General features: G+C 39.2%; 1 protein-coding gene and 2 non-coding genes across 5 annotated transcripts in view; all 3 read right to left on the bottom strand.

Moving 5' to 3' along the window:
- Positions 1 to 15397, bottom strand: part of UBAP2 (ubiquitin associated protein 2) — a 122092-nt gene that overhangs the window by 12374 nt on the left and 94321 nt on the right. For all 3 annotated transcript variants that reach the window (XM_041760935.1, XM_041760934.1, XM_041760936.1), the window contains exons 11-17: positions 14382 to 14571; positions 10740 to 10953; positions 7778 to 8052; positions 7000 to 7169; positions 5126 to 5339; positions 2501 to 2540; positions 148 to 331 (exon numbers count right to left, since the gene is read on the bottom strand). In XM_041760935.1, coding sequence (XP_041616869.1) covers positions 148 to 331; positions 2501 to 2540; positions 5126 to 5339; positions 7000 to 7169; positions 7778 to 8052; positions 10740 to 10953; positions 14382 to 14571 — 1287 coding nt within the window. The remainder of the gene's footprint in view (positions 1 to 147; positions 332 to 2500; positions 2541 to 5125; positions 5340 to 6999; positions 7170 to 7777; positions 8053 to 10739; positions 10954 to 14381; positions 14572 to 15397) is intronic.
- LOC121496389 lies at positions 958 to 1039 on the bottom strand. Its single transcript, XR_005989210.1, has one exon. It is a non-coding gene; the product is annotated as a small nucleolar RNA SNORD121A (small nucleolar RNA).
- On the bottom strand, positions 14184 to 14266 carry LOC121496388. The gene has a single exon (XR_005989209.1). It is a non-coding gene; the product is annotated as a small nucleolar RNA SNORD121A (small nucleolar RNA).

The following is a 15397-nucleotide window of genomic DNA, read 5'->3' as shown; positions in this document are numbered from 1 at the left end:
TACGCACTGCAGCTTTATCACAAAAAGCTGGGCCATCATGCTGGGGGCAACAAAAGGATTTCGTTCATTGCAACTGCTTTCTACAAGGGTTCATCCAGGACTTCATCCCAGTGTGCCTCTCATTCTGGGCACGTATTTTCCCCATACCTGCTAAGCTGAGAAAGGGGGCTGCTGGACAAGTCACCAGGCTGGGACATGGAGGGCAAAGTGGCAGTGTGCTGAGATGCAGAGGGCAGAAGCGTAGTGCAGGAAGTGGTGCTGGGCAGGGAGCCCACAGATGGGAGGACGGAGGGAGGGTCTGTTGTCTTTGGAGCTGGAACGGATGAAGTAGCTGTAAGAAAAGATCAATTTAGCTCTAGAACCAATCATGAGTATCTGAAATACACTCAATATCTTGTGACATGGCAGGTTCAGTTTGAGAAACATATAAAGTTACATTCTCTGGGGATAATGCCCAAGTATTTGCTGTCAAATATGACTAGTAAAAATGACATGATGGTAAGACAAACAGCACGTGGCAAAGCATAGGAAAAGATAGCTTTATAATTGCAAACTGTCCCATAATGTGGATGTACTACTACTCCTAACTAAAGGAAGCTGACCCTGAGCTGCACCAGAAGGGGCAAGAGGCTCTGAGACTGATATACAGGATTAGAATATGAGGCAAATCTCAAAAGGCAAAACAAGGAACAGTACAAATTTGGTGGGCAAGACCATCAAAGAATTAGGTCTTTACCTCTATCCAGTATCCCATCAGGCTGACCTGGGAAAGCTTACAGGCAATTCAGGGCAAATGGGGGTTGGGAATTCAAGGTACATATACACTGGGGAGTGTATATGCCACTATCCAACACCTACTTTCACACATCCAGGGAGTATTTCCTTAAACAAAACCCTCAGAGCACATAAGGAGTTTATTAGGCTTCCCAAAGAACACAAATATGATCAATCCTAGCTGTAGAAAAGACTCAGTTTTAGTTCTATCCACACATACAACTCAGATATGTGCTTGGAAATAAAGCATCATTGTCTTTTCCAGTTAGGAAGAGCAACCTTCACCTACCTGCAGGACTCCCTTGGAGCCCAAAGGAAAACATGATAGTCTCTAAAAAGGAGGATTTGAAAACAAACACAGATAGCAACAAGATCAATACAAAACTTAGTCCATTATCTTAGAGTAGTCCTTACCACCTTGAGGATTAACTTTTATGGACAATCTATTCCAAACATGACAAATGTTGTTACAGATACCAGATAAAAAGACCACAGATGCCCTTGACCCAAAACTCAGACCCCATAAGTTACCTCCCTATGTCTTGCTTGGGTGACAATAATAAGTTCACAAGAAGCCTCTCAAAGAATAGGGGGTGGAGGGGAGGAGGAGACACAGATGAAGACAAAAACCTATCTAAAATGCACACTAGGTTTTCCAGACATTTCATATCTTACTATCTCATTTAAAATCTCCACATAGGGGCACCTGGGTGGCTCAGCTGGTTTAGTGTCTGGATCTTGATTTCAGCTTAAATCATGATCTCAGGGTTTTGAGATGGAGCCTTGCATGGGGCTCTGTGCTGGGTATGGAGCCTGCGTAAGATCCTACTCCCCCGCCTCTCTGCTCTTCCCCCACCACTAAAAAAAAAAATAAACAAAATCCAATCTCCAAATAATCAGGGAACCTGGCTGGCTCAGCTGGTGGAATGTATGACTCCCAATCTCGGGGTTTAAGCTTCACATGGGGTGTAAAGATATTTTTAAAAACTAAAAAAAAAAAAAAAAAGGTCTTCAATAATCTAGGACACCTCTATGTGTCCTCACATTCTCACATGCCTATACTAAAGAAACTTGTCAGGACACACGGGTGGCTCAGCAGTTGAGCATATGCCATTGGCTCAGAGCATGATCCCGGAGTCCTGGGATTGAGTCCTGCGCATCGGGTTCCCTGTGAGGAGCCTGCTTCTACCTATGCCTATGTCTCTGTCTCTCTCTCTCATGAACAAGTAAAATCTTTAAAGAAAAGAAAAGAGGGATCCCTGGGTGGCGCAGCAGTTTGGCGCCTGCCTTTGGCTCAGGGCACGATCCTGGAGACCCGGGATCGAATCCCACGTCGGGCTCCCGGTGCATGGAGCCTGCTTCTCCACCTGTGTCTCTGCCTCTCTCTCTAGCTGTGTGTGACTATCATAAATAAATAAATTAATTTAAAAAAAAAGGTAACTATCAAAAAAAAATGCAGGGACGCCTGGGTGGCTCAGTGGTTAAGTGTCTGCCTTTGGCTCAGGGTGTGATCCCAGGGAGCCTGCTTCTCTCTCTGCCTATATCTCTGCCTCTCTCAGTGTCCCTCATGAATAAATAAAATCTTTTTTAAAGAAAATGAAAAAGGACTAAAACTTGCAGAATTAGTCACTGACCTGTTGTTTTCTCCATATTAGCTATATATATATACACTCTTTTTGTTTGGTTTCCACCAGCCAAAACAAGAACTGCTAGCTTATATACTTACTGTCTATTGTCTGCTGACTTCGACCACCACCATGTCCATTCTGTAAGGAAGAGAAAACAAAGTAAGTTAACCCACAAAAATCAAATGGCAACTTAGTGGAAATTCTATTGGAATTTAGCCAGAAACATATGAAGTACAGATTAATCAAGAAACAATGGCTTGGGGCAGCTCCGGTGGCGTAGCGGTTTAGCGCCGCCTGCAGCCCAGGGTGTGATCCTGGAGACCCAGGATTGAGAGTCCCACATCAGGCTCCTTGCATGGAGCCTGCTTGTCCCTCTGCCTGTGTCTCTGCCTCTGTGTGTGTGTGTGTGTGTGTGCGTGCGCGTGTGTGTGTCTCATGAATAAATAAATAAAAACTTTAAAAAAATAAAATAAAATTCCAAGGCTGAGTTAACATATTTAAAAAGAAAGAAAAACAATGGCTTGTTTTGTTTCTTAAAGGATTTACTATTAATAAATCCCAAGGAGCTGACATTTTTAAAAACTAGATTGAGTATTTAGGGAAGTAAAAAGGGCACAACATAAGACTCATAACACAAGAAACAATGAAACAGTCCTAAAAATTATTAAGCAGTACATGCACCTTCTGTCTCCTGGGTATCACCATGCAAGAGAAAAATGTTTCCAAATTAAATGCAACATTTGATTCTTAGAGAAAAAGAGATGTTACTTTGAAACATGGCTTTTCTGACTGGGCAGGAAAAGAGCAGAATAGCAGAGTGTGATAGTACCAAAAGAGCAGAATCTGACAACTAGTTTGTGTTAACTATAGGCTTTCATTGGAATCAAGACACATAGAAGGAGGCATCCTCACAAGAAAAATTTCTACACACTGAGCATGGGAGACAGGTATATAGTGAATAACAGTGGAGCCTACAAGACTCAGACAGTATCCCTGGATGGAAGAAGGAAGCTGACATAAATTTCCTTCTTACAAATGTCAAAACTACTAAAGATAAACCTAATAAATGTTGCCTCTTTATTAACCCAAATCCAGTACAATTTCTGTTCAAGAAATCTTATTTACAACATATTTTTTTCCTTATAACAATTTGAAATTATTTACAAGAAATATAGACAATAAAACATTTTAACTTTGAAAAGAAAAACAAAAATTAGTTAAAATATAAGACTGAGTGGGGCACCTGGGTGGCTCAGTCGGTTAAGCATCTGCCTCTGCTCAGGTCATGATCCCTGGGTCTTGGGATCGAGCCCCACATGAGGCTACCCAAAGCCTACTTCTCCCTCTCCCTCAGCCTGCCGCTCACCCTGCTTATGCGCGCTGTCAAATAAATAAATCTTTAAAAATTAGATAGACCAAGCAAGCACAGACAATGGACAAACTGAAACAACATGTGAACTACACTATTTGGGGTGGGGGTAATTCTAAGCAGAAGAATGGTGGGAGTAGCAAAAGTAAAGTACTGAAAGGTCAGGAGATATCAGAAATCTGCAGGGTCTCAGCTCAACTAGCCAAGCAAAGAATGAGCTGAGCAATGAAATGAGCAAGCAATGTATGAGGTGAAATTAGGGGTGGAGTTGAGAAGTTGAGCAAATGACAGAGACATAGCTTAGACAGCATATCGTCTGATTTATAGTTTTTTGTTTTTGTTTTGTTTTTTATGATAGGCACACAGTGAGAGAGAGAGGCAGAGACATAGGCAGAGGGAGAAGCAGGCTCCATGCACCGGGAGCCCGACGTGGGATTCGATCCCGGGTCTCCAGGATCACGCCCTGGGACAAAGGCAGGCGCCAAACCGCTGCGCAACCTAGGGATCCCTGATTTGTTTTTTTTAATTTATGTTTTAAAAACTACAGCCCAGTACTATACAAGAAAATATTCTGCAATAAAGGGAATATTCTATATACACCTGTGTGTGTTTCTATACTGTAGCCACTATAGGTATTGAGCATTTAAAATGCGCTTTGTATGTCTGAGGAACCAGAACTGTAGTTGTTTAAGTCTACTACAATTTTAACCATATATATTAACTAGAATTTAAATAAAAAATTGAAATAATAAAAAAAAAATTAAGTAGCTCTCTCAGGACACCTGGGTGGCTCAGTGGTTGAGCATCTATCTGCCTTCGGCTCAGGCCATGATCCCAGGGTCCTGGGATTGAGTTCCACATTAGGTTCCCCTTGGTGAGCCTGCTTCTCCCTCTGTCTATGTCTCTGCCTCTCTGTGCGTCTCTCATGAAGAAATCTTTTTAAAAAATAAATAATAAAGTAGCTCTCACCAGTAATACTTGAACATCTCCACCTTACAGAAAACTTAGATATTACAAATAAGACTAAGATGTGCTCCCCCCGGCACCTGCTCCAATACCCCATATAAAGCACTATGGACAATTTGGGATATATCCTTATGCTATCCTTAAACTAAGCTTTTGGGTCCATTCACACATTCCTATGCATGGGTGCTTGAAATGCATATTTCATACCGCGTGTCCACTATTAGCAAACTCAGTAAACTTTAAGGATTCTATTCAAAAGGTTAGCCAATTTCTAAGGGTGTCAGGCTGGCTCAGTCAGTAGAGCATGTGACTCTCGATCTTGGGGTCATAAGTCTGAGCCCCACATTAGGTGGAGAGATAACTTGAAGAAACCTGCCAGACCAATTACCGTGATGGTTCCTGGAGCTGACTCCGATGGACTCACAGAGCTTTGGTATGCAATTCTGTTATGCACAGAACTCTGGTCATAGGAGGAAGACGTTGTTACTGGACTAGTGGAGCTCAGTGATGAGCTGGTCAGACTGGAGGAGGTAATGACTGAAGTTGTATAGGTGGAGTTCTGTACTGCACTGGTCATTGGTAGAGAGGTATTCAAAGAATCACTAGAAAAAATAAAAAGATTTAGACATAAATTTGTCACTTTACATGGCCTGATCAAGTAGAACTATTTCATCACTTTATTGCTATATTATAAATTAAATAAACATGTCTGTACCTACACATTTATACTATTGCAATCTTTACCTGTATTAAAGATGTAAATTCAAAATATCCCTCCCCTACCAATCAGACCCACCTAATTTATATGACAAGCAAAGGGACATCTTTAAGAATCCATAAAGAATCCAGAAGTCTAAAACCATTTTTAGCAAAGAGTAAATATCAGGTGTTAGCTCTGGAGAGTGGAAAAATTAATAAAATATAAAATCTGGGATTCTCTACTTATAAAACGTAAGTTTCCATTGAAGGAAAAACTGTTGGCAAAGATGTACAAGAACTGCATCCCTCATAGATTACTGGTAGGTATGTAAAATGCTGTAGCCACTATGAAGAAAGGTTACTGATTCCTCAAATAGTTAATGTAAGGAAAACTGTATGACCAGTAATCACTAGGTCTATATCCAAAACAACTGAAAGGACACAAAATTTGTCAATTAATGTTCATAGTACCACAATTCATAATACTCAAAAAGTGGAAACAATCCAAACAACTAATGAATGGATAAAGTGCAAACCAAGTGCGATTTATCTGCACAATGAAATACTATTCAGAAATAAAATGCATACAAGCTACAACATGGATGAACCTTGAAAACACTACACCAAGTAAAAAAAGCCAGATACAAAAGGTTACATATTGCATAATTCTTGCTATATGAAATTATCTAGGGGGTACCTAGGTGGCTCAGTGGTTGAGCGTCTGCCTTTAGCTCAGGTTGTGTTCCCAGGGTCCTAGGATCAAGTCCCGCATCAAGCTCCCCACAGGGAGCCTGCTTCTCCCTCTGCCTATGTCTCTGCCTTTCTCTCTGTGTCTCACATGAATAAAGAAAATCGGAAGAGAGAGAAGAAAAGAGAAGAGAAGAGAAGAGAAGAGAAGAGAAGAGAAGAGAAGAGAAGAGAAGAAGAGAAGAGAAGAGAAGAGAAGAGAAGAGAAGAGAAGAGAAGAGAAGAGAAGAGAAGAGAAGAGAAGAGAAGAGAAGAGAGAGGGGGGAGGGGGGGAGGGGAGGGGAGAGAGAGGAGAGGAGAGGAGAGGAGAGGAGAGGAGAGGAGAGGAGAGGAGAGGAGAGGAGACTGACAACTAGTTTGTGTTAACTATAGGCTTTCATTGGAATCAAGACACATAGAAGGAGGCATCCTCACAAGAAAAATTTCTGCACACTGAGCATGGGAGACAGGTATATAGTGAATAACAGTGGAGAGGAGAGGAGAGGAGAGAGGAGAGAAAAGAGAGAGAAGAGAGAAAAGAAAGAAAAGAGAAAGAGATTGACCTGGAATGGGCAAATCCAGAGACAAGAGGAATAGTTAGTTGTCAGGGGATGAGGGGATGGGGAAATTGTGAGGGACTGCTAACAGGCAGAGGGTTTCTTCCTAGGGTGATGGAAGAAAAGTTCTGGAATCAGATACTAGTCACTGGTGGGTTTGGTGCACAAACCCACCACCAAAGGGTGTGTTGTCCCCACCAAGTGATTTCTTAGGCTCTAGTTTGTTTTACTGCCAACAAAGGACTTAATTCAGTCAAAACCAGGGAAGTTAGTTGTGTACCTTAAAGACTTCGAATACAAGCTGATGGGAATTTGGTTACTATTTTCACTGCTTGTAGTTGATGCAAATTCAGAGAGAGAAGGTTCTGATCCAAATTCCAAGGCGCCAAACTGAACATTTAATCCTGTTACATCTGCTGAACCAGGCATTTCCACTGCAGAAGCTGGGATCTGAAAAAGCAGAGCCACCATGTCAGAAAACAGAGATAAGAGTTTCCGAGTCCCAGAGGCCTGTAACAGAACCAAACAAGCACTGGTTTCCCAGAGCACTACACTAGCACCCTCGAGGAACAAGGAGCAAGAGACCCAACAAAAGAAGGAAAAAAGGAAGGAGCATATTTCAAAAACAAAGAGAAGAGAAAAGAAAAATTAAACATTAGAAAGGTCAGTGTCACCAATTGCTTCTTAGAGCAAAGACTAAAGAAACGGTGGCGCTGGTGGTGGTGAGTGACGGGAGAAGGGAGAAGAGTGGGCCTTTGCTGAAAGCATTATCTAATTAAAGAACCACTTACTATCTACAAAACACAGCTAAATACACAAGACCAGCAGATTTTCTGAGCCAGATCCTGTAATTTGAATGAACAGTCTCTGTCTCCAATACAAAACCATTCACCCTAATATTAGCCCATCTCTCAGAAATGGCCAACACCTCGTTAAGCAGAGTAAGCTATGTGCTTGAAAAAATTACCATGTCACTGTTTCTGAGACTTACTAACCCAACCCTGGAGGTGTTAAAATACTCCACCACTGGGCCTGTGACCTCTGAATGGAGAACACACCTTAGAAGCTGGAGGTATCCGCCGCTTCGGTAGTTTGATGTGTTTAGGCTGTGGTTGGTGGGTAGACACAGCAATATTTTCTACAGTCATGCTGGGAAGCTGCAAAAGTTTGTTCACAGTGGAGGTACTGTCTCTGGGTGTTGACTCTCGCAGTTTTACCTGGGAAGGAAAGGACTCCAACCCAGGAGGAGGAACAGCAACGGCCTGAGTGTGGTGCTGCTGTCGCTGGCTCAATTGACTAAGAACCGGGGATGGTTCAGGCTGAGATTTGAAGTCTATGAAATATGTAAAGGGAGAGGGAGGGAAAGTAAGCAACAATCAATTATTTAGGAACATGGGCTTGGAGCTCCCTCTTCTACCATGACTGACAGGGAAAGGTTGTAGTCACCATTTGTTTCTCCCAACAATCTTCTACCCCAGTCCCCTAAGTTGGGGGTCTGTGTGATATATTATAACTGGTATATGTTAAGTGGAAAAGGATGCTAATGGGTTTGTAGATAATTTCTTATGCAGAGAAGAGATGCAGTTTACATTAAGACATACGGAGTGGGTAAGAAGAGCACTGAGTTGCTACACACCAAGCCTTTAACTAACAGAGAATTCTATTTTTATTGCTTTATGGATCTTTTAACTAAATTGTTAAAAAAATTTTTTTCAGAAACATATATTTCAATATCCAAAAGGTAAAAAAAATGTATATGAGGACTATAAATCACCCTTTCAACTCTATCCCCAAATTCACTCCAGAGGCGTCTGCCTCTTGTATCCAGTTTCTTGAGTATCTTCAGAGATACTGTTTCAAAACACACACACACATTATATATCTTCCTCACAATTTGATTTTAAGAAGCTGTTCCATATTAACATGTGAAAAGCTACTTCATTTTACAGCCACATAGTAATCCAGAGTATATAGGTATCGATTTTTAAAACTAGTGCTATATTAACAGGCTTTCAGGTTTTCCAGTATCTTGTTAAGAAAAACAGCGCTGCAATGATGACATTTTGCTTAAGTACAAGTACACCTGTGGGATCAACAGCTAGAATAGAGATACTACTTCAAAAAAAAAAAAAAAAGAGAGAGAGAGAGAGAGAGAGAGAGATACTACTTCAAAGAGCTACTCTGTTTTAAATTTTTATGAACACTTCAAAATTCTTTCAACAGATAGAACATACACTTTTTAACATGCTTTGAATACCAACAACTTTTATCCTTCCTAATTTAAATAACAGAAAATGGCATAAAAGATGAAAATTAAAATGATATAAATCTGATGAAGCATCAGAATCATCATTTCATATACTCCAGTATTCTTTGCCTATGAACTCTTGCCATACCTCTTTGACCAGTTTTTACCTTCGTTTAGTCTCCTTTATTTATAGTTACTATTTTTTATAAAGGAAGGTAGCCCTTTGTCTACATGATTTTCAAATCACATAGAAGCTGGCAATTATTTCCAGCGAAGTGCAGGCTAATAAATATTTTAGGCTTTGAAGGCCATCCGTTATCGACTACTCAACTCTCCCTTTGTAGACTGAAAGTAGTTGTAAAACAATACCTAATGAATGTCATGGCTGTGTTCCAATAAAACTGTATTTACAGAAACAAGTGAGAATTCCAGTTGAAGGGCTGCCAATCCATGACAGTGTATTTCCATCTTAGATGAATCTATTTTTGGACTTGATATTAGAGATATGTACAAAAGAGGGATTAAAAAAAATAGACTGGATTTATAAGGAATATGGGAATAGCATCTACAAATCTAAAAATTCTTATCACCCATTGCAGTGGGTCTGTAGAAAAAAGTTTACATAGGACTACAGCTGGCATCAGAAATGCCACCTTGTTAAACTGGTTCTTGGCCAGTGTCTAAGAACACAGAATTTTAATATGCTCTAGGCAAAGGTTGCCAGCACTCCTATCAGGTAAGAAGAGTGACTCTGCCTTTAATGTTTGCACAATGCAGTTTACGGTGAACACTAACTCTCCTACTGGGAATGGGGAATTTTGGTATTTACTAGGCAGAGACTAGTTATGTATAACCAGTCCTCCAATAAAAAAAAAAAAAAAAAAAAAATCAGTATTAAGGCTCTAATGAATTTCCTAGGTAGACTCCAAACTTGGGGATAGTCTCAGGTACTTCCATAACAACAAATTCTCTTTCAGGAAAGAAATGTGATTTTCCATGTCTTTCATTAAGCCCTAAACATGCCTTGGAAAGCAACACTGTGTTTAATATAACCCTCTGCTATTCCTTAGTACAGTGCGGATGTGTACGTTGGTAGAAAATGGGTGAAAACATCCAACTTACACATAGTGCCTTTAAATTATAAACCACTAACATTAATGCTGCACAACAAATCATGGTAGATACATACAAATATTAGAATAAGAAAGCAACCCAGAGGATGTCTTTTAAAATTCCACATCCCAACTTTGTCCCACCCTACTATAATAGAGCTTAGAAAATTCTATCCAAGCATTTACTCAAAGTGTTATTTCCTGGGTGCCTGAGTGGCTCAGTCGCTTAAGCGTCTGCCTCCAGCTTGGGTCATGATCCCAAGGTCCTAGGAGCAAGTCCCATATCAGGCTGTCAACAGGGAGTCTGCTTTTCTCTCTACCCCTCCCTGCTGCTCATGCTCCCTCTCATGTGCTCTCTCTCAAATAAATAAATAAAACCTTTTTTTTAAGTGTTATTTCCTTATATTTTTATGGCTTTACCATACTTTTGCACATCTCTTTAAGGTATGTACTACTACCACTACTGCTAATAACAACAAATATATGCAGATATTTATATAATGCAAAGCTGATGGATTTAATTCACAAACTCCACAGAAATTCTACTAAAAAGAAACATCTCTGGACAAATTCCACATCAGTGTTGACAAGTCAACACACTCTACTGTTGTTTAGCATGTCATCACGAGCGGCAAACCACCACAGAAAATGTATACTTACCAAAATGACTAAGGACTGAGGACTGGGAAGTTGAGGGCTTGAGGTCCCAAGAAGAAGTGGTTGTGGGGGGACTCGTACTATTCTGCTGTGAACTTGGGGTAGTGGTAAACTGGCCCAAACTTGGAGCTTTCAACTGGTCCAAAATCTGGGAGCTGGTGATGTTTGCCATTTTGGAAGGTGCAAGCTCTCCAAATCCTGAACCAAGGACGGAGGACTTTAAAAGGAAATAAAAGCAAAAATCCTCAGCAATACAAATCTTTACTCCAGACTTTAAACACATCAAGCATTTTTACAAGAATTTTCAAAACTATAACCGAGGACATCTCAATCAATAAAACTCACCTGAGTAAATGCTACATGAAAATACTACTATTCAGCAAAATTTGATTAAATCCAGTAATCTTTCTAAATTCTGATATAAGAGGTTAAAGGAAAAAAAAAAAAAGAGGTTAAAGGGAAGGGGAATATTTTTCCTAGGTTTTAAGACATTGCTTTCTTTTTAAAAGTGAGGTAAAAAAAAAAAAAAAAAAGTGAGGTCACAAGTTCATAAACAAAATGCTACTGTTTTTTAAACTAAAGAAAAATACCATGAATTAAATGACAAAGCTTCAGAAACAAAAATACAGTATTTTCTTAATATATGAACAATAGTAATCATGTGTAATTAAAATAACTTTGATCACAGAATGGATCAGCGATGTCATCTTGCAAAATGAAATGCAGATTGCTGCGCTAAAAGTTAATATTCTAAAATCAGACAACAAATGACACATAAGGATCTGTGTATTAGGCAGATACCTTGGACACTGCTACATTTATTTCAAGTTGTTGTGATGACTAAAAACACCATATACACTCTTTAAGTATACAAAAGAAAATGTTATGTCTCCCCTATCTATCCTGTCAGGTCAGATATTAAGATCCAAAGAGAATGACACAGATAAAGAATGAAACTGGACCGCTTTCTAACACCATACACGAAAATAAATTCAAAATGGATTAAAGATGTAAATGTGAGACCTGAAACCATAAAAATCCTAGAAGAGAGCATAGGCAGTAATTTCTTAGACATCAGCCGTAGCAACATTTTTTTGGCTCCATCTCCTAAGGCAAGGGAAATGAAAGCAAAAATAAAGTATTGAGACTACATCAATAATTTAAAAAAAAAAGACCCAAGGAGAATGAAAGCCTAGGACCAGTGAACACAGTGGCAGATCAACTGCATTTTTATATATCAAGATCCTTCAGTTTCTGAAAAAAGAAGTTATTTATCAAAAAATAACTTTTGGGGATCCCTGGGTGGCTCAGCGGTTTAGTGCCTGCCCTTGGCCCAGGGCGCGATCCTGGAGACCCGGGATCAAATCCTACATCGGGCTCCCGGTGCATGGAGCCTGCTTCTCCCTCTGCCTATGTCTCTGCCTCTCTCTCTCTCTCTTTCTCTCTCTGTGTGACTATCATAAATAAATTTTAAAAATTTTTTAAAAAATAATAACGTTTGGAAACCATTTAAAAGGTCAAAAACAGAAATGACTTGCATTCTCTTAAGAGATCAAATGCAGAAGCTGAAATAATTATTTCTTTTAACAGTATCCAAAGGCATGAAGTATCCCAAATGTTCTAAGGAAATCCAAATTCTCCTATCTGAGTAAAACATTAGGTTGTAAGCAGTTATTGCACATCAATCACAGAATCTGCTAACATTTATCACTATCCAGAATCCTTTATCATGCTGTCCAAAATACCTGCTCCAAGTCCACCGAAACCCATTTCAAGCCCCCTTGTTATTTAGTAAAAGCTTCCAGGTAGATGCTTCTAATCTTCCTCTTTCTTCCTACCTGATCTCTACCCGCATCAGGTAATATTACCAAATGCACTTTCTCTGTACTTGACACAATGCAATGAAATCAGGGAATCAAGGAGCAGCACTTTGCTTCAGATTAACACTTAGCACAAGACTTCTCAATTTCATGTACATTTCAATCAATGGGGGCTTTAACAATGTGTGTATTAATCCACAAGTATGCATGCACACATATATATACACACACAAGTGTCCAACTTGCAATCTCAAAATTCTGACTTCTTTGGTCTGTGTGGATTCTGGCATTATTTTATTATTATTATTACTGTTGTTATTTACTGAAGTTCTCCACTGACTGTAAAAGTACAGCGGGTTGAGCACCACTCTTGTAATATGCTAAACAACTTATCCCAGTTTCTCAAGGTGTGTTCATTATGAAAGCAAAACACCTGACGGTACTCTTAAAAAACCCAACCCTCATATCCTTAAAAAACAACCAAAAACCCCTCAAGTCCAACCAATGTTCCTAAGATTCCAGCAGGTCAGCCTAGACATTACATCAGCATACTAGTAGCAGATGGAAAGGCAAAACAGGAAAGGACAGGGATGGTTAGATCAAAACTTGAGGATACTGGGGCACCTGGCTGGCTCAGTCAGTGGAAGGTATGTGCAGCTCTTGATCTCAAGGTGATAAATTTGAGCCCCACACTGGGTATAGAGATTACTTTTTAAAAAATTAAATTAAAAAAAACTGAGGTATTATTAGACCCTCTCATGCCTTGGGCTGTCCTATTTACTTCATGAACTGATACCGTCTCATATGTAATTATATCAATAACACTAAAAATGTCAAGTTTCCAAGCCAGTTATACACGACATGACATGTCTGTGCAGAGTAGAAGACAGCAATGAAAAGTTTATATATTTAATTCTCTATTAGGGTTCAGCAAATGATTTTTGAGTCAAGCAGGGGAAAAGATTAGATCATATTTCATAAGAAATTGTTTCTCAACTACATATTTCAGGCAAAACACAGCAAAGCATGACCCAAAATAATTACCACTAGTGAAAGCTGCTGATCTGTATGTGGAGGTATTCCAATCCTCCACCCACATCCCCCAATATCAACTGAGAACTACCTATAGCTGGGGCCTTCACTTTACCATTCTGCAGTTACATTCTTTCACATTCTATGATCTAAGATTTTATTCCTTTCAGCCTATCTTCATATCCTTCTCTACCAGTTCCTGGAGTCCCTTCTGATAGAAACTAAATTCTCATGGGAAGTTAAAGCCAGATATACAAGCAGTAGATGCCCTGGTTTTAATGAAAACATCCATATTATGTAAGGGTCTCCATTACAGAGTGGCATTTTAAGAAAAATACACTAATTTTATGAATAACAAAAAAAATGCAAAAAATATAAGCATCTAGGCAGACTTGGAAAGAACCGTTTTAGCATGATTTTAGCAAGCCAATACTGACAAACATTTGAATTTAACTAAACTGGGAGACAAATGAAAATTTTAATATCATAAGTAACAGACTTTAAAACAAAATCCAAGAAAAAATTAATATGAGATGCCTGAGTGATTACAACTTAAAAGATTTCAACAAATCATAAGGAAATATTTTTTATCTTTGTCCAGAAAACTCAGAGTAGCTGAATTCCACATGGAATCATCAGATATGTGCTTGGAAATTATCACATCATTGTTTTCCAGACGAGATTTACTATACTTTTATATTTTGAAAATAATTATAAGGCATGTGTTATTCTACAATGCATTTGCTGAGGGGTACATTCCTTCAAATCCCATACTAAAATAAAAGTGAGTTACCAGACTCTGAGGAGAATAGGAGTTGACAGCAGTGGAGCTGCCAGTCCCTGGTGCCATCTGATTGTTGTGCTGAGAATTTGTGAAGACAAGAGCTTGACCAAAGCCCTGCTGTTGGGAAGTTTCAAAGGAGTTGACTTCTGAGGCTTGACTGGGAGGAACAGGCTTCTGGAGCAAGGCTACCAGATCAATGCTAAGCAGACAAAAAGCAAATGAGGAACGAGTCAAAAGCAAATCTTACCAATAATGAATTTGAGAAGTGAAACAATATAAAGTAAATTCATGTTAAAAAATAATCTATGTGACGAAAATCTTTGGAAACTGGAGTTTAAAGGAGTCAAAAGGACAGCATCAATCGGAAAAAAAAAAAAAAAAAAAGGCATACGAAGCCACAGACACTAAAGCCAAGGCCCAGCAAAGAAGAGAAATGAAATGGTGCATCAAGACATATCCACAGAAATAGCACAATAACAACTGATTTGAAACCTGAAGCAAATGAGTAAATAAACAATTCTCTGAAGCTTGGATAATTTACTGTAGAATATTTTGCTCCATTCACTACTTGGAACCAATTGTTTCTTAAATTGCCTCTTCAAGGAAAGTGAATCCCTAGTTTGGAGGAATGAGAACCACAGCCATGGTAGATAATTCAAGCTGTTTCCCATTTATCATAAACATCCCCTTAAGTTCTACATTCAAAGCTATAATATATTTAAGTTTATTTAAATCTCCAATAATTTTCTCTTATATATTCAGGGGGAAAATGCACAATATATTAATAAGTACTCTGTTGACTATAACTCTTGTTAATGCCCCCAGAAGAACAGACACTGCAACTTGAGAATCATGGTCTGAAAACCAAAAAGCACGAGGAAGAAGAAACGATCCTCTAGATTTATAGTACCTGACATGTAAGTGAATTACTAACTCTTCTCCACAAAACCTGTAAGGTGCTCTGGATTAACATGGTAATTTGCTCCATTAAACCCTTTCAAAGGCCAGTTTCCAGTCAGATCTCC

The sequence above is a fragment of the Vulpes lagopus genome, chromosome 7 (genome assembly GCF_018345385.1).
Source record: "Vulpes lagopus strain Blue_001 chromosome 7, ASM1834538v1, whole genome shotgun sequence".
Taxonomy (NCBI): Eukaryota; Metazoa; Chordata; class Mammalia; order Carnivora; family Canidae; genus Vulpes; species Vulpes lagopus.
Note: the sequence above shows the minus strand (reverse complement) of the source record. Positions and strands in the feature narration are given on the sequence as shown.